The sequence below is a fragment of the Triturus cristatus genome, chromosome 9 (assembly GCF_964204655.1).
Source record: "Triturus cristatus chromosome 9, aTriCri1.1, whole genome shotgun sequence".
Classification (NCBI taxonomy): domain Eukaryota; kingdom Metazoa; phylum Chordata; class Amphibia; order Caudata; family Salamandridae; genus Triturus; species Triturus cristatus.
The window spans coordinates 549,450,942-549,477,094 of NC_140592.1; the positions used below are offsets into that span (position 1 = coordinate 549,450,942).

Below are 26,153 nucleotides of genomic sequence, written 5' to 3' on the forward strand. Positions count from 1 at the left end.
TAGTTCTGTACATTTTTTACGAGGGTCCTCGTGGCGAACCGGAGGGTCGGGGGCATTCAGTAGCTCCTTAATAACCCTGAATGATTCTTTAGAAGAGTTGGCCGCCGAGCCTATACGCTCTTCAAAGAATCCTGATTTTGCCACCCGGATAGCGGATTTATACCTGCTCAGGGCCGCACGATATTCTTTGCGACTCGACTCACTCCAGTCTCTCCTCCAGGACCGCTCTAGTCTCTTGCATCCCTTCCTCAGGGTTCTCAGTTCAGGTGAGTACCAGGGTGCAGAGCCCGTTCTCTTCCCCCTCGTGAGTTGTATCTTTTTAGGTAGGAGAGTATCCAGGGAATCCACGAGCCAGGTATGAAGGTTTGCGTCAGCAACTATAGGGTTAGATCCCAGGGAGGGCTGCGTGGCCTCCAAATGCAGCATCCAGGTGTCAACTGGGAGCCTCGACCAGGCTCTCTCTAGGGTGTGTACCCGTGAAACCACTGCAGTTGGACTATCGAATTGCCATATAGCGGACACCAAAAAGTGGTCTGTCCAAGGCAGGGCAAGAGCCGAAGATGAAGTAAGATGGTCCAAGTTGGAAAATATAGGATCGAGCAGATGGCCCTTCTCATGAGTCATGCCCGAGTTGGCCAGATTAATTCCGAACGATTTAAGGTCGTCAAGCAAATCGACTCCCGCGGCATTAGTGGGGTCCTCGAAATGGATATTGAAATCCCAGAGGACGACAAAGTTGGCAGTCGAAGAGGCAAGGAGTGCAGTAGTTTCAAGAAGGGAATTATGGAAGCTACCCAAAGGTCCAGGGGGGCGGTAAATCAACAAACCAACCAAAGACACAGTAGGTGACACCCGAAGGGAGAACTGTAAGCTCTCACAATCAGTCACCCCTCCATTCTGAATCTTACAAGCAAACGTGTCTCTATAGAGGACTGCAATTCCTCCTCCCCTCCCTTTAGGTCTATCAAGATGGGCTATGTGAAAGCCCGGGGGGAGTGCTCTGACCATATCAGGACCAGAGCTGGGGGCGAGCCACGTCTCAGTAAGATACAGTACATCCAACTCGTGGTCTAAGATAAGAGAGTTAATTTCAATGGCATGGCTTGGCAAGGACCGGCAATTTAGTAAAGCCATGGAAATAACAGATTTCACCGCCACTGAATTGTGGCCGGTGGGACAGGCTCTACACGGTAAAAACGGAATAGTTCCCATCTGAGCAAAGCTACAACTAATGGGGTGGGGCGGCCGCAAAGCCAATAAGGCGTCCCTCCCATATCGAAGCCAGGTGGTAAATGGAGCCACAGGGTCGGGTATAATGACAGGCCCTGGGCCCGTCTGGGCCCGGACGGGCACAGACGGGCTTGACTCTGGCGAAACTCCGGCGATATTCCGGCGATGACGCTGCGTGATGACGCTGCGCGTCAACATGGCTGGCTTTATGCTCGTCGAGCGCGGGACACTAGGGAGACTAGAGCGCTACCTACGCCTCCTGCAATATCCCCCTCCCAAGATGGCCATCAGAACAAGACAATGGGCAGGGACCCGCTAAAACGCGGTGCTTTATCCAAAATTAGGTGGAGGTAAGGTGGCAGCAATGCGGGTGTGCGAGTGGCTGAATTTTAAAACCAGGGGAAAACCGAGTAACTGAATTAAAATAAAAGACAAAACGGGACGTTTTTTTAAAAATATTTACAGCAGCGAGCTGCAGCGAAATGGCAGTGAGTGCGAGGCTATCCAAAAGATGTTAAGGGTGCTCACCTGGAATTTGCCTGACTTTATACTCGTCGAGCGCGGGACACTAGGGAGACTAGAGCGCTACCTACGCCTCCTGCAATATCCCCCTCCCAAGATGGCCACCAGAACAAGACAATGGGCAGGGACCCGCTAAAACGCGGTGCTTTATCCAAAATTAGGTGGAGGTAAGGTGGCAGCAATGCGGGTGTGCGAGTGGCTGAATTTTAAAACCAGGGGAAAACCGAGTAACTGAATTAAAATAAAAGACAAAACGGGACGTTTTTTAAAAAATATTTACAGCAGCGAGCTGCAGCGAAATGGCAGTGAGTGCGAGGCTATCCAAAAGATGTTAAGGGTGCTCACCTGGAATTTGCCTGACTTTATACTCGTCGAGCGCGGGACACTAGGGAGACTAGAGCGCTACCTACGCCTCCTGCAATATCCCCCTCCCAAGATGGCCACCAGAACAAGACAGTGGGCAGGGACCCGCTAAAACGCGGTGCTTTATCCAAAATTAGGTGGAGGTAAGGTGGCAGCAATGCGGGTGTGCGAGTGGCTGAATTTTAAAACCAGGGGAAAACCGAGTAACTGAATTAAAATAAAAGACAAAACGGGACGTTTTTTTAAAAATATTTACAGCAGCGAGCTGCAGCGAAATGGCAGTGAGTGCGAGGCTATCCAAAAGATGTTAAGGGTGCTCACCTGGAATTTGCCTGACTTTATACTCGTCGAGCGCGGGACACTAGGGAGACTAGAGCGCTACCTACGCCTCCTGCAATATCCCCCTCCCAAGATGGCCACCAGAACAAGACAGTGGGCAGGGACCCGCTAAAACGCGGTGCTTTATCCAAAATTAGGTGGAGGTAAGGTGGCAGCAATGCGGGTGTGCGAGTGGCTGAATTTTAAAACCAGGGGAAAACCGAGTAACTGAATTAAAATAAAAGACAAAACGGGACGTTTTTTTAAAAATATTTACAGCAGCGAGCTGCAGCGAAATGGCAGTGAGTGCGAGGCTATCCAAAAGATGTTAAGGGTGCTCACCTGGAATTTGCCTGACTTTATACTCGTCGAGCGCGGGACACTAGGGAGACTAGAGCGCTACCTACGCCTCCTGCAATATCCCCCTCCCAAGATGGCCACCAGAACAAGACAGTGGGCAGGGACCCGCTAAAACGCGGTGCTTTATCCAAAATTAGGTGGAGGTAAGGTGGCAGCAATGCGGGTGTGCGAGTGGCTGAATTTTAAAACCAGGGGAAAACCGAGTAACTGAATTAAAATAAAAGACAAAACGGGACGTTTTTTTAAAAATATTTACAGCAGCGAGCTGCAGCGAAATGGCAGTGAGTGCGAGGCTATCCAAAAGATGTTAAGGGTGCTCACCTGGAATTTGCCTGACTTTATACTCGTGAGGTGAAACATTAGTTTCACCTCATGTGTCAGCACCTCAAAGGATTTTACTAGAGCGCTTGTGAAACAGCACTTGTCATATATTTCTATAGATTTGTCTTTAAAATTGAACATTGTTACATTAAAAAATAGGTACATTGAAGTTACCTTTACAGTGGTGTGGCTGGGGAGGACAGGGGGGCGGTCCGCCCCAGGCAGCACTCTTTTTGGGGGCAGCCACCTAAATGAAGCTCACAAAACTGTGGTTTACGCCTTGCGCCTAAGACATAGGTTGTGCCATAGAAGTCGATGTTCATGCTTTATTTTTTCATATATTTTATTTTTACTTGTGAAGTTTGCCATTGTTGTTATAAAAGGAGGCAGAAGTTGATGCACAATTTGAGTTTCTGATACAGATATGTGGTACCTCTGGCCATTTTATTGTTTGGTAATCAATTTTCACGGCCAGGCAGGTTGCGTTTTGCCACTTCAATTCTGCATGATGTCTGTTACATCCGCCGTCTCTCTTGATCTTAACATGGAATAAAACCCAATCCAAGATTTGTTATTTTTAAGAGGCGGTATTTCTTCAAATTCTTAGTGGTCTTACCCAGCTATATCCCTTCTTCCAATGCAGACATTCAGAAAATGCCACTATTATAACTTGTTTTCCGTTTCAGACATTTACTGATAGGATTTGGGAAGTTGATGCACAAACCTTTGTGATCTTTTTGACCCAGACTCATCACTTGCTCCGTATTTTTTTTTAGGGTGGAGTTTTATATAGCGCAAACTACTCCTGAAGGTGTCAGAGTGCTTTAAATGAGCACCAGTTACGTGCAGTGCTATGCTTAATACAAGTTTCAAAACGTTTCTTTGAATTGAGGCTACAAGAGACCTTTGTGCTTCCTTATATTTAGGAACAAGAGGGATGTAATGTGCCTGGATTACATTACAATGCCCAAAGCGAAAATTACCTCACAGAATAAGACTTTTTATTGGAAAGAAGCGATATGACTTATGAAGAATGTTGTGTTCAACTGTACATAATGCTGTTTAGTCATATTACTGTCACTCACTGGACATTGTTACAGGTTTCCCACAAGAAAATGGTCCATGGTTAATCAGGAAAATTCATAGCACTTTATCCTGCTTCACTGAGAAATTTCACTACTAGGAACTTGGGGTGAAGTCAGGTTTTCGGGACATTCTTGGTGCAGTGTCTTTCTGTGACTGAAAACATCAGTCAGAATTACAATAAGATTGACTCACCCTTCCATACATCCAAAACATTGGTAACTATATGGCCTGTATTTTACAGCACTTAGAAACCTAACCTTACACCCAGTTTTGCCAGTCACAATCTTTTTTAGAACTGATTCACAATTGCTTTATTACGCTTCCTGCTTTCTCAAATTTGCTTACCATTTGCCCACTATTTTTTCAAACTTTTTGCGGGGGAAGAACCCCCGAACCCCCTTAGGTGGTTCGGGCTCCATCGCTACGCTTGCATTACCATGTCACAAAATCATGAATGTATGAAAAGTGTGTCACCAACATGAAAAATTTGGAAAGCTGTGGTACAGTATATACAGAGCCAGCTTCCTACAGCGTGTGCCAGAAGTCTTCCAAGCCAAGCTCAATCAAGTTCGCCTTGATTGATCTTAACAAGGAGATCTTCCTTAAAACTCCTGGCATTCCAAGGATGTCAGCTAGGCCCTTCCTGTATGATTTCAGAGCATCCATCTTCCATAAGCACACCCAATAAGCTAATGGGTGCAGCTTCTCCACCATGCCCAAAGGCCTTAATCCAACTTCAAGCCGTAGAGGTAGCAAAGCGCAACTCTGGGGAAATAACCACACAAACGTATTTTCCTCGCAACTCAGATTAGTCAAATCCGAATGGGTCCATAATTCACATCCATAAAGTGCAGCGATTAAAACCTGCACCCTATATATTTTAAGAGGGTGGGGGATTTAAAGAGTAAGACTTGGCTTGTTTCGCAAATCTAAGTAAGGCCCAGCCCTGTGTTTTAATGTAGCAACACTCTTTTGCATTTAGGCCTCCCACAAGTTGGAATCGGTTATTCGGATACAAAGATGATTAAAATCCCTCACTCTATCAAGGGAGACTACTCACCTTGCAGCGGTAACCTCTCCCTAAAATATTTGCGCAGATTAAAGACCAAGTACTTGGTCTTAGCTGTATTTAACTCAAGCCCACACAGATCACAAAAGAGGGAGAATTGTTACAACAAAATTAACAAGCCCCAAGCAGTCTTTGAGACCAAGAAGGTGTCATCTGAGAACAATTCGCTTCAGCTAAAGTAGGAAAGTCATTCTGGCAATCAAGTAAAAAATACACACACCCATTGATGAATAATAAAACCAGGGTGGGGGCCAGGACACAACCCTGGAGGACCCCTCTTTCTATAGGAATGTGTCTTGTCAATTCCCCTTTAGGGCCCCATCTAACTTGGCCATAGGTATCCTCATGCAGTCTAATTAAAATATAAAAAATTCAATACGCCCCACAATTTTTCTCAGCATCAAGTCAAAGGTAGAACGGAGGTCAACAAGGGCAAAAAACAAATTGCCACCGCTGATGTCCTCCATCTTCCACCAGGTAACCAAGGATCTGAAGGTTTGTTTCATGGTGTCCAGATTATCTCAGAAGCCAGCTTCGAAGTGGGTTATCACTTGGCTTGCCATCCATTAAGTTTAGCAAGGATTTGTCAACAAAGGTTTTCTGAATAGAGTCTATCAAACAAATGGGGTGATAGTTTTGCGGTAGGTCCCTTTTTAATATACAGGGACAATCTCCACACCTTTCCAACTTTCAGGTATAGGACCACCTGAAAGTATGACGTTCAAAATTGTATTGATATATGGGACCCGAACATCCAAATTTGATTGAAAAAGATCCACAGGGTTTTTATCCAAACCAGCAGCCTTACCCATCCTTTGCATGGAGCCCTCTCGATATCAATTGAAGACAAGTGTAGAAAATGATGGGGGCGGCAGTCGCTACACTCTATCAAGGGGCTGGAAGAAGTGCCTGCAACTACACGTAAATCACAAGGCAAGGGGGTGCTGTTTCCATATAAGGATTTAAAGTGATTCTTCCACACTTCGCCCTGATTGTGAATTTCTGGGATCACTGCCACAGGTGAGGAGTCATTCTAGACAATATGCCAAAATGTATTAGCATCTTCACTAGTTGTCGCATTTAAAAGCTTGGCCCATAATTCATCATTCTAATGCACGTGGACTTTCCTTAGTGCAGTTATATATTGTGCTCTTTTAGCTTGCGGAATCGTGCTTCTATTCCCTTCTTTGATCACTTTCAGTAGGGCATGCGTCACTTCCTTGCATGCAGAGTTAAACTAGAGATTGGTTTAAGCTGTTTTGCTAGCAGGTTAAAATCCTTTAAAAAAAACTAATTGAGCTTAGTGAATCAGATATTATGGCTAGCTAAAAGGAGTTCACCATTGTCTAGCTTATCAACTACTGGTTTTAATAAGAAAAATGGGATGTTATACATTTTTATAATGGCCTCTTCAGCGGTAGAAATGGAATCCCACCGAAGGGCTCTCCTAGAGTTGAAAACTTCAGGCACAACACAATCAGGGGCTTTCCTCAGCGCCTCTTCCCATGATGCCCCATGGCCCAAGTCCAAAACAAGAGAGAAGTGATCACTTTCAAATCAATGGGAGATTACCATATCGATGAAGAACTCCCATTCTCTAACATCTAGGAGGATATAATAAATTCTACCTCCATAATTAGTTCTTTGGAAAGTGGGAGACAGTGAAACATCTGATTTTGAGTGACCGTTGCATGCTCTAAGCCCATGTGACATGTCTACTACATTTTGAACCTTTCTGCCAGGTCTAAAATTTTGCACACTCGGAATACTTCCACAACTAATTATACATTGCATAGAAGCATAGATGTGCATTAACCTGGTGAAATGTGCAATACTCAGGGATCTTCCAAAAAAGAATAGAAATATTGACTATTATTTTTTTAGGATAGTTGTCTGGTCTGAGTAGTGCACGATGCATAATAACTTACAGTGGCATTAAGGTAGGGGCCGATTTTTCCAAGGCAGACGGTAGTGTTGCATCGGATTGGACCCTGGTCATCCTTAGACTGAAGGCGGGCAAAATGCTTCATTAGTTCCACATTCAGGTTGGTTTCGTTGAGTTTTGGAGCTAGCAGCAGCATCGACTGAAAGAAACACAGCATAGATGATATAATAGCACATCACGGTCTAAGTCTAAAGAACACAACTTCTTGTATACCAGCAAACAGCAATATGTGACATTCAACAACATGTTTTGACAGCCTGGCATACTACGGGTTATTCTGAAGTTCGTTACAGTCTTCCAAGATCTTTACCAAAATTGGCACTACAGAATACTTAGTAAATAATTATGGATACACATTTTCTTGCATTATATACAGCAAACATGCAGGGTAAGAGAGAGTAAGAAAACACTTATTTGTATTATATTAACTTCTGGACTATTGGGGCAGTAGAGGAAAGTCAAAGGAATATAAACTCCGTAACAAAGATAAAAAAAACAGAGCTTTTGTGAATTCCTCCTACTCCACAATAACAAAATCTGGCCAAGTTCTTTTGCCAATATGTTAGTCTTTCAATCACTTTTCATAGCAAGCAACAATATGTTTGAATCAATATTTTTTGATATGCTAAGATTTTTTTTTTTTAAATCAGTAATATGTGTATTTCTTAATCTCCCAGTACCAAAGCATCAAAATCTACTGATCTGGGCGAGTTTAGTGAATTTGCTAGAGCATCAGTGTGGAAAATGCTATTTAACTGTAAATATCAGTTTACAGCTTGTTCTGTTGAAGATTCACATACTGTGCACAGTCCTACAATCTAATATTTGGCATGTAATAAAACATTTTTTCTCTTTTTTTTTTATAAATAAAAACATCTTTATTGAAGTTTCACACTATGCTTTACAGTAGGCATCACAAACCGTACAGGCAATACAAACGTGTGATCACATTTGTCATGACCCAATACCTTCAGAATGTGTGCTGACAGAGCCATGGCAGTACAGATGTAATCAATACAAGAACACAAACAAAACTGTAAGCCTGTAATATCCAAAAGTCATGCAGTTTGTGCGAGCGATAGGTGGTCTGCTAGCAGGCCATCTGTGGTGATCGCACCATCGCAAGGCATGTAATGCAGTGATGCCAATTCCGCGTTGTGGCAGTCCAGGAGGGAGGTAGGTAGGTGTGGCAAAGAATGAAAGGGGGGGGGGGCGCCTGGTTCGTCTGAGGTTCTGTCACAATCTAGCATACGCAAGAGGGCAGAAACTAGCTCATCCCTAGTCTCTGCCCTCTAGCGGCGCAATGGGGTGCTTCCTCAATCCACAAGCTTCCTCTTGTCGGAGTGCAGTAACCTCAGCACTGCCCCATTTGAGAGTCAGGGCCTGCCAGGATTCCGCACCTACAAGTGCGCGTGCCTTTCAGTGCATTGCAATAATTAGTTGCGCCATCAGCAACGCCAGGTCGACAAAGCGGTGGGAGACTCCGCTAGCCTTACGGTGCTGGTAAAGGCCCTGGGACATAACTGCGGGGCAGTAAGATGATGCTGTAGGGTACATTCTGTGCAGTTTGTCCAGGGTAAGGAAAGCCCTGTGCAGAATACTGTGCTGAAAACGGATGTTGCGAAAACCTTTTGCGGGTGTACCAATTTTCTGTCCAAATCCTTCTGAGTAACTGCACTGCCAATATTGTGCTCCCAAGTCTACTGGCGCGATGCCAGTGGGTGCTGGGTTTTAAGGGAGCTTGCTTTTGTAAGCCAGGGAACTAGCCACCGGCCAATGCCCATTGTGTGAAGTAAGTGCGTTAGGGGATGACGACTGGGTTCTTTGTCTGTTAAGACCCATAATCGTTCCAGCACTACAGATAGTCGTCTATATACCAGGAATTGGCCCGCCGTGGGCCCCATTATGGAACAAGTCACAAAAACTTCCCACCCCCGCTGATACCTAGAGCTCCACTTCATCTTGTCCGATGTGTGCCAGGGAAGGCGTAAATAGAGCACAGGAGAACCTCTGGCGTATACTGTGGCATTCCAGCATGACTCGCAGTGCTCTATTATGAGTCTCGTGTGCCACCCATTCAGGCACGGCTCTAGGATTCTTACTCAGGGAGGGCCATGAACAAGATTGGGTGGGCCACGAAGATGAGAATGGGCATTGTTAAAAAGTATTGCAGAGATCTGATATTTTAGGTACAGACATTTTCGACCTTTGACGTATTAACACCATAGCAACCAACCACCGAGGTAGCTACTTCGCTTTCCCTGCTGGGTTTCCGCCTTTGTTGAAAGGGAGAAATGCAGCATGCAGTAGGGCTGCAGCCTGCTCCTTGTCATGTGCAGAAACATTCCTGCTGCCAGATATCTCTTCGCAGCTATATATATATATATATATATATATATATATATATATATATATATATTCTCAGACACCCCCTCGGCCATATGTAATGCGAGACGCAATGTAACAACAGCTGTTACAGATACGGACACGATACAACACAAATTCAAAATGTTTGGGAAAAAAATGAAATTGGAGCAGAGAAGTGGTGGGAATCGCGTTGACTACAACGCTACATTGAGGTGGGTCGCATTCAATGTGGCTTACGCATCTTAACGGCTCCAACATAGGAAGATCCAAATCCTGACCTTATGAGAGAATGGGAGAGTGCAACCATGACTCTTCGAGGAAATTAACTCTGATCCTCATTAAATATGCGGACATACATAGTGTCTATTTCTATTAATAGACATGTCCAATCAACAAAGAACTTGAAACTCTGGGAGTAACTGAGGAAATAACTAAATTACGGACCGAAATGCTCGACAGGTTGAAAAAAGAAGAAGACAAAATTAAAGAACGGAAAGCCCATAAGTTTCTTAGAGACAAAAATGATTATGATCTTGGGCAGATCTTCACTTTTGCCTGAAAGTATGAGGCACTAAGAAAATCAAGACCAAACAACACAGCCAGCTCTATGAGCAGCCATTACAAAAAATCAAGCGTCAAGACTCTCAGACCTCAGTTCCGCGGCAGAAAGTGACGCGGATTCGGAAATGCGAGATCTACATACTGGAGCCCCCAAAAACAAACCCTCACCTGGAGAAGAGTTGAATTTTTTATGCGAGGAAAGGAGGCTCACTCTCAGACCGAGGCCCCAATGACATACAGCAGAAAACTCGCAAACTTCAAACGAGGGCAAAGGTGCAAAGCCAACAGAAAATACAAGAGGTAACAACAACAGGAGGGGGGCGAGGGTCCTGGAAGAGGAGGTAAATAACACGGTTATCAACCTATCCACGGTGAATTTGACAGCGGAGGAAACGAAGATCTTAAGCTTGGGCCTCTCTTTCTGTCCTACCAACAACTTTGACTATGCTAATACCAGGATGGATATCTATAAGGGAGTTAGAAAGCTCAAGCTTACCAAATATCATCTCCTCAGGAATACACAAGAGAAACAAAATCCTAGCAATATCACTGTGGATCTTTCCCGCCAGGTGGAGACTTCTATGACGGATCGCTCCCTGGTTCGGGAACTACAGGAACTCTGGGATGACAACCCCAGTCATGAACTTTCATCTACCCCTGATCTGAACTTGACAGGCATAGATATAGAAATTAACAAATGTACCCACTTCAGGCCCAAATCTACCTTCACGCCTATTGCATTACACGATTCCATCGATGCGTTTCATGAAATCGTGACTACTAAAATCAAAAAACTCAATAAGTCAGTTAATATGGCTAAACGACAGTATCGTGAACAAGATCAAAAAAATTCACAAACTTATGACGAAATTGAAAACCAAAAAAGATCTGGTCATCCGTAACAGTGATGAAGGGGGCAATGTAGTGTTGTGGTCTCAGCAGGACTACAAAACTGAAGCTTTTGGTCAACTTAACGATCGTGAATGCTATATACGCACGAACACGGCACATCTTAAATCAACATATCAGACATTTTACAACAAACTTTCAATGTGATTGAAAAAGGACCTTATATGTGAAGATGAATATAAGTTTTTAAAGAAAGACAAACCAACTACTCCTTCCATTTATTTTATTCCAAAAGTCCATAAGAGTATTACCAAACCGCCAGGTCGTCCCATAATCACAGCCAGGGACGGACTACTTGAAAATACCTCCATTTATGTTGATTTCTTTTTTGCAAGATTTTGTAAAAACATTACCTTCATATGTGCGCGACACCAGATTAAGAATGTCAATTGGTGTACGGATTACCTGTTAATAGCACTTGATGCTACGGCACTTTACACGAGTATACAACATAATGATGGCATCAAAGCAGTGCAGTTTTATTTGTCCCAAAGATCCGCATTTCACAGATCACATAATGAGATGCTCATTTCCGTGATTGAGTTTTGTTTACATAACATCTTTATGTTTAACAACCTCCTATATCAACAAACAAGGGGGTGGCGATGGGGGCCAGCTTCTCCCCCAGCTATGCCTGCTTACACATGGGCTGGTGGGTGGAGCTGGTCCTTAAGACGGAGTACACTGACATTATGAATTCCAATGTAAAAATGTGGCTCCGCTTCATTGAGAATCTGTTTCTAGTATGGCGTGGGACCAAACAACAGGCTTTACAATTTGTTGAACACATTAACTGCAACTCTCCCAATCTGCATTTTACAATCACGATCAGTGAGACTAGCGTTAATTTCCTAGATACACAGGTATTTATACAGCACAACAAATTAGAAACTCGCCTGTACCGCAAAGAAACGGCTGGAAATTCCACGCTACATGCAACTAGTTCTCACCCACGACACTTGGTAAATAGCATCCCATATGGTGAGATGCTTCGACTCAAAAGGATTTGCAGTACCCAGGTTGATCTTAAGATTGCTCAGGAATTAAGCAGGCAGAGGTTTTTAGAAAGAGGTTATTCGCCCAAAATCATCAACCAGGCAATAGCCAAAACCCAGATGCTTAATAGGGAAGATCTTCTTAGAGACAAGCAGGATATAAACACCCCCATTATAGTCAGAACTGACTAATTCCAATGCCATACAGAAATTCCGTCTCATCATGGGATATAGTAAACAGCACAAAGAAATTAACAAGATCGTACAGTCAAGTTGGCCTATCGTTCTGAATGACCCGGTGTTAGGAACCCTGCTTCCGCAGAGGGTGTCCATCACCCATAGTAAAGCTCCCTCTAGGAGGGATAGCCTTGAATTTTTGGAAAACACCTCCTGGCTGCAGTCACACAAGGGTTTTATTAGTTGCAAAACATGTAAAGCATGTATGCATGGTGTCAATACTGTCTCGTACACCACACCTTTCTGCCAAAGAAAATACAAGATCACGAAATTGCTCACATGCAAAACTGAGTACGCAGTTTATGTACTCACATGCCCATGTGACTTAAAGTATATCGGGAGTATGAAACTTCTGGTACACAAACGTATTCTCCAACACCTACGTGCTATCACAAACCAGGACAACACTTATCCGGTAGCCAGACATTTTAGAGAAGTACATCAATCCAACAATAAGGAACTGAGCTACTATGTGATAGACGCAATTTCTCCAAGTAGAAGGGGTGGTGATAGAGATTATAAACTCAGGAGGCTAGAAACCAGATACATCTTGCAGTTAGACACCAAGCACCCTAATGGACTTCATGTTACTGAAGACCTTTACACATGTTTATAAGATTTTTTAGAATAATAGACAAAAGGGGTCTTTATGCATACATATATTATAGAACTTAGTGAGAAAGATACCAAATGTGCATATGATATTATATTGTTACTATTTAATTTTAGACAAACATACTATGTACCAGGAAAGTACCGTCTGTAGCGGATGATTTTAGCTAACAATTTAAAAACCTTTTATATGTATTTATATATTTATTTATATATTTATGCATGTATCCAGGATTTTATTCAAATTTCTTGCTCAGTCTAGCTATGGATAATTTGTTATGTATTTATTTATTTACATATGTATATCTCCCTACTGTATGAGTCAGTGTTCAACTGGTAAGAAAAGTTGCACATGTACTCAACATTAATATACAGGACACTAGCAACATATGCACCTTCTCAGGTACTATTTATCCATTATTTGCACATTCGGTTTAGCACATTTCTATACCCACTTGTTTGCACATATTAATTAACTGCTAGTTGGCACAATATCAGATAAATTATATAAGGAGCACATGCACTTTATGCCAATTAGGAGGTAGTTTCAAGACGCCATCAATTTTATGCTATTAATTATGGTTGGGAGTCTTTGAGCCACTTGTATTTTACCAACATGACCTTCATTCCGACAGACTTACTATTGACAATATCGTGAAATTACGGATATTTTACCGTAATTAACTTAAATACACGGAATGGCATATTTCCCTAGTGAGATCCCTTATTCGTAAATCTCTCAGCAGATTGTTCCCACCATTCCTTGTCTCCAACATTCTCCGATACTATACAGAGTTACGAACCGTAAAACTTTGACACCATTTTGTATGATTTACCATACATGCGGTAACAGCTGATTTTTAAGAAATCAAATATTTACTTTGACACTTTGCACTTTCCCAACACTATTGCACTTATTCTTGACCGCGTGACTCAATAGTACGGCTACCTTTCCACCAACAGGGACATCATATTAGGGTTTTTGTATCCCAAAATGTGATTTGACTGTTGAATGTAATCACTACAATCAGCCCATACACCATAAATCTGATGTATTTTACTGTTATACGGAAATCACCATGTACAAGTATTATTGGCTTCAATATTTTATGTACATGGACAATTTTATTTCCATTTATTCAGATATATTGAATTATTTAAGTATTTATACAACATGCTGTATTAGGTACTGAACATTACTGATAGTATTTTTTCCTGTTTTATTGTACTCTTGGTCACGTGGCCACTTGATTTCCGTTGCACTGCCACTTTAAAAACACTGACAAAATGTCTTGCCATGTCGAGTGAACAAGGCTCGTTGAGCTGAAACGTGTCTTGACAGCAGGAAATAAAAACAATTAAGCACAAATTTGGGTCTGTGTCCGCCACGTTTGTTTCCGGAGAGTTGGATTCAGGCTGGAACCACCTAATAAAATATATATATTACCTACTGGCAGTTGCCAGTAGGTAGTTATAGTTAGGACCTATTTTCCATAGGAAATCCGCAACATTCTATTTGGAATAACGTTGGCGCCGATTGACGAATCTTTGCGCAATTTTCCAAACATTTGGCCAGCTCCGATCCGCTCCTATCCTGAAAGTTTCACGGTGATTCGTCAAGCGGGAGCCGAGAAAAAAAGAGGGTCCCAAAACACATTTTCCCCATGCATTTTCCCAAAGGCCCTATTGACGCAGCTACAGCCCGAACTGCTGAACGGAATTACACCAAATTTGGCAAAGAGGTAGTCCTCAGTTCAGACTCGTGCCTTTTGCTTAAATGGTGTAAATCCGTTCAGTAGTTCCTGAGAAAATCTAAATCACATATATATCTGGGCGGAGCCTAACCACTCATCTCATCGTGAGATCTGATTGGCTGTCAGTACTTCATCCAAGAAGTGTTGGCAGCCATCTCGGGACCAATATACATGATAGCACCTCATTAAAAAGCATTGCAGTTAATAGAAGGTTTTAAGACTTTAGTTACATTATAAATCATTTGTTGATGGTACCATACTCGTTTTAGGAATTGTGGTGTGTTCTAAGGTGATTTTACCATGTGAAAAAGCCTTCTGCTGTGATATCATGAATCATGTTTGACAGAAAACTATTTTCTCATGCTTTTCTCACAGAGGTTTGTAAGGTGATCTATAAGCTAAACTGTGAGCATATTTTCTGTAAATTCACATTATCTCTCTCAGTCATGTGAGAATGAAGTCTGACATTCTCAGAAAAACATGTACATCCAACAAGGGCAGAGACTGTCAGTTGATTCCTTTGTGTTCTACTGCAGCTTCCCAGAGTGTTCTAAAGAACAACTAGAGCGCTAACAGTCTTACTTATGACAAACGTATTGCACACCTGAAGCCATCTTGATTGGAATAAAGTGGTAACTCTTAAAACATTTAATTTAAAAAGGAACAAAATGAGGGGGTTCATTTTGCCATAGAAAGCATGATTAGTGCTGCAGAAAGAAAAATGAGGGCACATTTTGAGTGACTTCTCAAATCCTCTTCTAGTTCATTAAAAGATTCTGATATGCAGACTGAAACATGCACTTTTAATACCAGCAGCAGACTTCTGTGGTGAGCAGTAGCTTTACTACAGTGATCTAATAAGCAACTAGAGTGCTAACATTCTGAATTTATGGCAAATGTGTGACACATCTGAATGCCTTCTTGATGGAATCAAAGTAAACAACTGAAAGTATTTCCTACTGAGGAGACTGTAGTAAATGAGGAAATTAGTAAACTTCATAACAAATAAGTCTCCCAAAATGGCCACCAGAGACAAAAGAGCCCAAATGTAGCCCAAATATCACCCAGATGTAGCCCAAGTCTAGCCCAATGACAGAATGCCCCAGAGTGTTCTAACGAACAACTAGAGCGCTAACAGTCTTACTTATGACAAAAGTATGGCACACCTGAAGCCATCTTGATTGGAATAAAGTGGTAACGCTTAAAACATTTAATTTACAAAGGAACAAAATGAGGGGGTTCGTTTTGCCATAGAAATTATGATTAGTGTTGCAGAAAGAAAAATTAGGGCACATTTTGACTTCTCAAATCCTCTTCTATTTCATAAAACAATTCTGACATGCAGACTGAAACATGCACTTTGAATACCAGCAGCAGACTTCCCTGGTGAGCAGTAGCTTTACTACAGTGATCTAATGAGCAACTAGAGTGCTAACATTCAGAATTTATGGCAAATGTGTGACACATCTGAATGCCTTCTTGATGGAACCAAAATAAAAAAACTGAAAGTATTTCCTACTGAGGAGACTGCAGTAAATGAGGAAATTAGGAAACTTCATACTAAATAATTCTCCCAAGATGGCCACCAGAGACAAAAGAGCCCAAATGTATCCCAAATATCACCCAGATGTAGCCCAAGTATAGCCCAATGACAGAATGTCCCAGAGTGTTCTTAAGAACAACTAGAGCGCTTACTGTCTTACTTATGACACAAGTATGGCACACCTGAAGCCATCTTGATTGGAAAAAACTGGTAACACTTAAAACATTTAATTTAAAAAGGAACACAATGAGGGGGTTCATTTTGCCATAGAAATTATGATTAGTGTTGCAGAAAGAAAAATTAGGGCACATTTTGAGTGACTTCTCAAATCCTCTTCTATTTCATTAAAAAATTCTGATATGCAGACTGAAACATGCACTTTTAATACCAGCAGCAGACTTCCGTGGTGAGCAGTAGCTTTACTACAGTGAACTAATGAGCAACTAGAGTGCTAACATTCAGAATTTATGGCAAATGTGTGACATATCTCTTAACATTTCTCCTGAGGCTTGAGCCGGGAGAGCGGGACGACAGAGTCTAGAACAGAGGGAGGGCTCCTGATAGCGGGACCATACTATTTTAAGTAATTTAATTTGCATTTTTGCACAGAGGAACATTTGAGAATATCCTGATCCTTTTTAATACTTTTTATGTGTGAAGGGCTTTTATATTGCTGTGTTGTTTAAATACTTTAGATGTTTTAACTTTGGGGGCATTTGGATGTTCACCAGAGCGCTGACACCCGAGCAGTCTTTCACGGCGCGGGCGCACCTCGAGGGCTGACGGGGGCGGCCATCTTGGGGGAAGCTAGGCTTAGCGGCCTAGTCTTTTGAATGCCGGGCCATTTAGGCGCGCCCAAGGCAAGCCCGTCTGCGCTCGGGCCGCGCACAGCGCCCCAAACCCTGGATCTGCTATGATCCATAAGAATGCAGAGTACGCCTACTCTAGAGAGGCATTATTGGAGCTGAAGAGGGCATTTAAAAATGCCGATTGCCTCGATTGGGCCTTGGATTCGGGGCTTCCCATGCCAAGCGGACCCTGTCTGAACTGTAACAGGATGCTCCCTAACATTGTCTATCAGCAGATCAAAACCAAGAAGGTCCAAAATACTCGGGCTGGCTCTTTGGCAATAACTATTAAATGTATTCTGATGAACGCAAGATCATTGGTTAAACATAGCATTGAATCTGCTAACCTGATGGAGGATAATGATATAAAGGTAGCTTTCATCACTGAAACATGGACGGATGAGGCCTCCGGTCCGGATCTGGTGAAAGCCACCCCACCTGGATTTCTGTGCAAGGTCCTTAACAGACCAAACAGGAGGGGAGGCGGGCTGGCTATTATTTATCACGATTCTATTCATGGAATCTTTAAACAGATTAATTTGCCTACGTGTGAAGCACTTGCTTTTAACCTTAGTTTAACACATTCTCACTCCTTCAAGGGCACATTACTCTATAGGCCTCCATGAGCTAGACACGCTTTTTTTTCATCCTTGGGAAATTTACTGGAAGAGGCCCTTCTGTGTGATTCATACACTATTCTGGGTGACTTTAACTTCCATCTTGAACTCTCTAATGACCCAGAGACAGCTAGACTATTGGAATTTATGGACACCGCAGAGCTCACACAGTATGTGAGAGGACCCTCCCATCTAGCAGGACATACTTTGGACGGTGTTTTCTCTAATCACCCAGGACTATTTTTTTGTGGGACTACTGCCCTTGGTCTGGTCTGATCATGCAGCGGCTATATGTGAGTTGAGTTTGGAGAGTCAGATGCTTACGTGCAGGGACTCCAGAGAACGGATCGAAACTAGAGCTTGGAGTAGGGTTGATGCGAGAACCCTGCATGAAGCCCTGACCACTTCAGCCGGCCATGTAGCACCAGGCACTGAAGAAGCGGTAGCATCATACACGAAATGGCTCTCGCAAGTATGCGAGGAGCTAGCCCCTCGAAAATGTATTATTATGAAAAGAGCTTTCCCCTCAGCCCCTTGGTACACAGCTGAAATAAAAAAGCACAAGTGTATGTGTAAACGGCAGGAGCGGAATTGGAGGAAAGGGTACCTAGACACTGACAGAGAACTATATATTGCCAGCCTGCAAAGATATAAGTTAGAGGTCCGGTTGGCCAAACAGGCATACTACTCATCTCAAATAGAATTGGCAAAGAACTCACCCAGAGAGCTCTTTTATACGGTCTCCAAGTTGGCTACTCTGAGACCTCCCACGATCCAGTCTAGCCCGGAGTTCTGTGAAGAGATCGCCACGTTCTTTCAAACAAAGGTCACAAATATTTTTTCTGACCTTGCTGATCAAAATAAGGTAGCCCAGGCAGAAGATACTGATTTGGTACATACAAATTTTCCAGTGGTGACAATGAAATATTTTAACCCTTTGACGGTGCAGGATACCTTGAACCTGCTAACTGGTGCAAAATCCGGCTCACCACTGGATCCATGCCCTTTGAAAATTATTAAACTGGCCCCTGTCCCCATTGCATGCTGTCTTACCGCTATTTTTAACGGTATGTATGAAGATGGACTTTTTCCTAAACTTTGGAAGATGGCTTCCATTCTACCTTTTTAAAAAAAAATAAAACAGCCTTGACCCACTTGATCCCAACAATATTCGGCCATTCTTCCGCCTTCCTCTTCCCGCGAAGATTGTGGAAAAGGCCATGAATAGACAACTCAGTTCATTCCTGAAGAATGCACAAGTGCTGGACTCCTCCCAACATGGTTTTAGAGAGGGATATAGTACTGAGTCGGCCTTGATAAAAGCCACAGAGGAGATCAGATCAGCTCTGGATCAGGGAGGTAGAGCAGCCCTGATCCTGTTAGATCTTTCAGCCGCATTTGATACTGTCCATCATGGGAGGTTGATGGACCGTTTAAAACAATGTGGTGTAGTCGGCAAAGCCTGGGAGTTGCTGAATTCTTTTCTAACTGATAGAAGCCAGATAGTAGCATTGGGGAAATCTCAATCTAAACCTTTCTCACTGCCATGTAGCGTCCCGCAGGGGTCGTCCCTGAGCCCGACTCTTTTTAATGTATATGTTTCATCCTTGGCACCAGTCATTAGGGCGTTCGGGTTCGGGATCACCTCGTACACAGACGATACTCAGATCGTGGTAACACTATTACCTGGCAAAGAAACCGGGCTGGATAGCCGTTTCCAGTCTTGCATGGAAAAAGTTGGACGATGGATGGCAGGTAACTGCCTGAGGCTGAACTCGGATAAAACCGAGGTGATGCTGTTTGGAAACAACCCCAGTTTTTGGACCCCTTCTTGGTGGCCGCCCTCAATGGGGTCTCTGCCCATTCCAGCAAAAAAAGTAAAAAACTTGGGGATACTGTTAGATGAAAAACTCTCTATGGGAGCTCAGGTTAATACGGTTGTTTCCAAAACAAGGTTCGTTCTAAGAATATTGAGAAAAATATTAAACCTCCTTCCGCTGGACGGTCGCAAAACAGTGGTCACTGCCTTGGTGCTATCAAGACTGGACTATTGCAACAGTTTATATTCGAACATCCAACAAAAGCTGTTGCACAAGCTCCAGATGCTCCAAAATGCCACGGCTAGACTCCTCACAGGTACCCCAAAATTTGCCTCGATTTCTAGTGTGATAAAAAAACTGCACTGGCTCCCGGTTAGAAATCGGTTTCACTTCAAATCACTATGTATAGTGTTCAAGGCATTGCATGGAGAAGGATCGGACCACCTTAAAAGCCAATTCCAATGGTACAAACCTATTCGCATGCTTCGATCTTCTGAAGCAAAACTGATCGCTGTTCCGCCAATAAAAAAAGCCCACTGGGGTGGTCGAAGTTTTACCTTCTGTGCCGCAAAGGTCTGGAATGAGCTCCCATTCCACCTGAAAAATGCTAAGAATCTGTTCAGCTTCAGAAAAGACCTGAAGATTTGGCTTTTTGATAAATAATCCCGCTTGGCCTAGCCTTGTCTTGAGAGAAGTGTTTCAGCGCCAGGACACCTTCGGGTAATCGTGCGCTCTATAAATCACCATAACATATCTGAATACCTTCTTGATGGAATCAAAGTAAAAAACTGGAAGCATTACCTACTGAGGAGACTGCAGTAAATGAGGAAATTAGGAAACTTCATAACAAATAAATCTCCCAAGATGGCCACCAGAGACAAAAGAACCCAAATGCAGCACAAATATCACCCAGCTGTAGCCCACATTTAGTCCAATGACAGAAGTGTGCAAAACACTTATTTTTTGAGTATTTGCAGTTTTACTTAGTGCAGACTTGTCAGGTATTGGAGTGCTTTACATGAGCATTGGTTACATCACACAAGATCAAATTCATTTTGGTTGTAGACATGGGGAGATTAAGTGATTTGACCAGAATCACAGAATGTTGAGCTGAAGCAGAAACTCCAACCTGGTTCCCCAGTTGCAAAGTCTGCAGCTCTGGAAGTAACACCACATCCTCTCCCCCAAGTGCAACATTTAATCAAGTGGTCAACTGGATAAAAAAAATAAAGATTACAAATAATTTAAAAGTTCTTTGTCGCTATTTGAAAACTCAGAAAATATGTCCTCATTTTAGTTTTTTAGAGCACTAACCATAATTTTGATGCAAATAAGACCCTCTCATATATGTAATTTCTAAAGGAAATGCTCTAGGTATTACAGTTTTGATTACATCAAGATGACGTCAGGCGTTCCACACTTTTGTAATAAATATAGAATGTTAGCAATCTAGTTGCTCATTGGGATACTGTTGAGAGGCAGAGGCCAGGGGCACAGACTCTGAAAATTGAAGGCAGGTAGGAGAGTGCAGAGGCAACAATTTGACCACACTGGGCAGGCAGGAAGGGCAGTGGCAGCACAACAGACTATGGAGGGCAGTGGAAAGGGGGGCAGGGGCAACAAACCAACAATACAGGACTGGCAAGAGAGGCTGTGGTAATATAATAGACCATTGTGGGCAGAAGGAAGAGGCAGTGGTAGTACAATCATACATGCCAACAGACCCGTTTCAGCCAGGAAACGTCCAATGTTTTTAAGCTCAAATGGGCTTTATTTGATCTGTCTCCTGTCTCCAATCTCCTCTTTTTCAATGTAACTCAAAGGGGAAAATCAATACCCCAGTTTGTTTTCCAAATCTCCCTCTTACCAAGTTCAAAATGTTTGCAAGTATGGTACATTGGATCATGGTAGGCAGGAGGAATTGGGGTAGGGACATGGACTCGGATAACAGAGGACAGGAGGGACATGGAGAGGTGCACCAAACTGACCCTACAGGGCAGGCATCAGGGTTTGCAGCAGCACAATACACCACACAGGGCATGCGGGACGGGAGTGCAGCACAGCAATCCATAGAAAGCAATAGGGAGGGGACAGAACCATGCACATGGACAACAGAGAACAGAGGGGAAAGAGGCAATGGTAGCTAGCTGACCATAATGGACAGACAGGAGAGAAAGCTGCAGCATAACAGACCATAAAGGGCAGGAGGGATGGATCAGGGGCATTACAATGGAACAGACAAGCCAGGAGGGAGGAAATAGGGGTCTGCACATGGAAACAGAGGGCAGGAGCAGTAAGATGACCATGGAGGTCAGGCAGGATGGGCACTAGAAACAAGACACACCATGGAGAGCAACAATGAGACTATGATGGCATACACACAGACCATGGAGGGAAGGTGGGAGGGGGTCAGGGGCAGCTAGCTGACCACACAGGGAAGGTGGGAGGGGCCATCGCAGCACAGAAGACCATGCATGGCAAGCGGGAGGGTTAGTGGCAGCACAATGGCTATGATGAGCAAGAAGGAGGGTGCAGGGGCATGCACAAAGGACCATGGAGGATAGAAGGGAGGGTCAGGACCTGGGCACAGACAAGAGAGTTCAGGGGGAGGGGCCTCACAATAGACAGCGCGGGGCAGGCAGGAGGAGCAGTTGCAGCACAACAGACCAGGGAGGGCAGAAGGATGTGGCAGTAAAATAGACCATGTCGGACAGGAGGAAGAGGATAGGGGCATGGCATGTGGACAGGCAGGGTGGAGGTGGCAGGGACAGGTTACAGTCATCTGACAATGCTAGGCAGGTGAGACGGGAGTGGCAGCTCAACAGAACACTCAGACTAGATTGGAGTGGCAGGTCCATGGAACATGGTGGGCAAAAAGGATGGAGCAGGGGCATGCACAAAGACATCGGAGGGCAGGGGGAAAGAGAATAGGGGCAGCAAGCTAAGCACAGAGGCTAAGCAGGAGGTCAATGATGGGCCATAGAATTGGGCAATGGAGGGCAGGAGGAGTGGACTGGTACATCATGCTAAATTGAGGGCAGTGGCAGCACATCAGACCATGTATGGCAGGAGGGAGGAGGCTAGTCCATGGATTCAGACAAGAGGGGATAGGGAGGAGGTGGATGGGGCAGCAAGCTAACTGTTCAGAGAAGGTGGGTATTAGGATCTTTATTGTTTTTAAAATGTGTGTCTGTGCGAACTACTTAAAATATGAACAAGTATGCAGCATAATCTCACTTTTATTCAGGAAGAAGAGGACGTTTGTGACTGGCAGAAACACCCCCTGACTCTCCACCCCCATCGCAAAATGTAATGCCCGTGAAAAGGGTAGGTGGACGCAGTGTTATATAGAACATAGTCCTGAGAGTACGATTGAAAATGAAAACTAGATATAGTCTATGGTATAAACTATGCACCAAAAAGTGTGCTATAAGATGAACCGGGGCGTGAAATATAATATGCAATACATTGTGCGCAAAGACAGATTCATTGGAGAGCGCGAGATAGCATAGGCACTAGCGCGCGCTATGCGATATGTGCCTTGGAGTGTAATATGCACAGGGAAGTGTTGTGTAACCTAACTAGTCTCTAAAGTTGTAATATAAAATATGTGCTGGGGAGTGACGTTGCATATGCACTGTGACAAAGATATGGATCCCAGATTGTAATATGTATGGCATAGCGCTGTGCGTTATAACATAGGCATCGAGGAAGGCACGTTAGATGGGGCAATATAACCCGTGCGAAGGCAAGTGTGGCATGACATATTCACGGGGTGGTGTTACAGTGCACATGAGCTAGAGAGTGTCATAGCATACGCACTAGCTGGTGGAATACAACACAGAGGTGTGTGGCACTCGGCGGGCACTGGTGGGTGTAACACAGCATTGGGCTCAGCCAGGAGCACGCTGTGACTCTCAAGTGAGGTTTGTCTCCTTTCCAGAGAGTAAAATAAAAAGTATTACACATCCGGCGGTGGATGTGTGTTTTATTAACCGTGAGGGGGGTTTCTTGCATAGTTTGGTCGAATTTTTGTTGAATCCCCTTTGAATGGCTTGGTGTGCGTATGTATTAATTGTGCCCGTCAATAGCTACCCATCTTTGTATAAATAAACGACAAGGGTGTCTACTTGGAGAGTACCCACCGGCGGGGGCGCCGGGATTAGGCACGGTAGGGTGTCAGACACGTCAGAGCTTCACTAGCGGTGTAAATACATTCCACGTGGATTCGTTGTATGCAGTCGCCTTTTAATGAATATCACGCAAATCGTCATGGTGATAGGTACATACGGTTTGTCCAGCATGTCCTAAATGTTTCTATAAATATATATTTTTTTTAAATATTAAAAAACAAAAGCCGGCCCGGGGGATGGGTTCCCCGGGGCCATAAGTGGCCTGAGGAGAGGGGCAACGTAGCCCCCCTCCTAAAGAATAAAAAAAAAAAAAGGCTAAGGTTGGGGTCCCCGGGGCCGATTAGGGCCTTGGGAGGGCCAAATTCATTTTTTCAACAAAAACAATTAGGGTGCAGGCCCTGGGGGATGGGGTCCCCAGGGCCAATAAATTAGAAAAATAAGAGGGGCCACACAGCCCTCCTTCTTAAAAAAATAAAATAAATAAAAGACCGGCATCACACTGGAGGCCACGCCCCCTCCTTGCAGCACTCTGCAAACGCGCCTCCTGGCCAGTTGTAAGTTGGGGAATTAATTCCCCTTCAATACTGAGGGCCCCTGAGGCCCAACAGGTATCTCCAGTATGCGCCAGGGAGCTGCGTTGAAGACAGGTGTTCTGAGGCCACGCCCCTTTTTACACCTCTATGCAACGCAGCTCTGTGGCGCTCACTGGCGGTACCTAGTGGGCTATTTTGCCCTTAGGGACCCTCAGGATTCAAGGGGACTTAATCTCCCAACTTAAAAAACGGCCACAGGGCGTGTTTACACAGTGGGGAAGGGAGGGGATGGGGCCTGATGTGACGTGTGCAAACACGCCCAGTGGCGCGTTTTAAGAGGTAGTTTTAATCCCCCTGCCCTATTGTATACTAGGGGCTCACAGAGGAGGTCATGCTAATCACAGGGGGACCCCAACGCATAGTGTTCCCTAGTGTATGTAGGTGTTTTCACTGTATTCTTAGTGTCTTTTAACATAGCACTGGCTGTAGGACTGGTTAGTCAGACTCAGTTACCACCAGTATCCGTCTGAAAAAGTTGAGGGTCCAGGATGATTTTGCAACAAGGCTTCTTTCTGCTCGTTTGTTCTTTCTGCACGTTGTCCTTCTTCCTGCACTTTTCTTCGTCTTTGAGGACTTCTATTGCTTCTTTCTGCATTTCTTTTTTTTCTTTCTCTGCGTTTTTTCTTCTTTCTTCACATGTCCTATCTCTGTAGGCATAGTTAGAAATTAGCATTTAAAAAACCTTTGAAATTCACTGAAAAAACCATAGGTTTCAGGCACGTTATAGTTAGGAATTAGCATTTAAAAAACCTTATAAACTCACTGAAAAAACCATAGGTTTCAGGGGCGTTATAGTTAGCTGAACTTTTCACTCGTACAAAACCATTGAAATTCCCCCGTTATAGTTAGTTTAGCTAACTATAACTCGCGCGCCCGCAATGCACTGCTGATGACGTCACATATTACATCACTCATGACATGGTCAGTGACATCACTCGTGACATCACTGATGACATCTCATAGTGACTATAACGTGCCTGAAACCTATGGTTTTTTGAGTGAATATACATTCAACTTCAATGATATTGCAAATCATTGAAGTTTAAAAACGTGGTGCACTAAGCCCTCTGACAACTTTGCACACCCCTACCTAATACATGCATGTAAGGTGTTCCTAAAGATAAGTTGTCTAGGACAACTTTTTTTTTTAAACAAATTTTATTGCCAATTGATTTATACGCATTTCCAGTATTACAATTTGTACATACATGTAGAAATTACATTGTTGTTCTCTTACTGTTCTTGTTGCCGTAAAAGCTCATACAAATAATTTAAGAGGCCAAAGCCCAACTCACAACTTCTTTACTGCTACTTTAGTTATTGTGTAAATAAAGCTTTATGAATGTTGCTGCCCTGTCAAGTAAACAGCAGCCCAGTGCTGCTGTTCAGCAGGGGGCCGCAATTAAAGGTCAGGAGAGCCAATTGCAGCCCCCGGGCCGCACTTTGAGTAACCATGCTCTAAATCCTTCCTCACCCTCCGATCTCTGAATCCTCTCTCAGCAATCAGCTCCTAAAACTCCTGGCAATTCTTATGGATCCTTGCTTGGCCCTGACCAACATGACCCCAGAAATTCATGTGGATCCTCGTCTGTATGCTTCTGTTCACACTTAAGAATCCATAGGTGCGCTCATCCTAAGGCTTCCAGACTCTTGCTCACCATCAGCTGGTCTTGTAAATACCCACTTATTAAAACCCCAAAGCTAATTTCCACTCTCTGGTCCTCTGAGACTACTGCTTGGATGCCTAAGGTTCTAACTCACTCTCAGGTGCCTTTGGATTCCAGCTCACTGTCTGGTCACCTGATTTCCCTGTTTACCGTCAGACCCTGTAGCTTTTATTTACTCTTACCTGAAAGCTCTGGGACATCATAATTTCCCTGAAGTTTACCATGAGATTCTGCAAATCTTATACATCCAAAAAGCTTCCTTGATGTTTTGGTCACCCTAAGG

At 43.7% G+C, this 26,153-nt stretch overlaps 1 protein-coding gene across 6 annotated transcripts in view; it reads right to left on the minus strand.

Annotated features, from left to right (window-relative positions):
* Positions 1-26,153, minus strand: part of SCYL1 (SCY1 like pseudokinase 1) — a 1,795,032-nt gene that overhangs the window by 1,111,182 nt on the left and 657,697 nt on the right. For all 6 annotated transcript variants that reach the window (XM_085625549.1, XM_085625547.1, XM_085625546.1 and 3 more), the window contains exon 10: positions 7,198-7,353. In XM_085625549.1, coding sequence (XP_085481675.1) covers positions 7,198-7,353 — 156 coding nt within the window. The remainder of the gene's footprint in view (positions 1-7,197; positions 7,354-26,153) is intronic.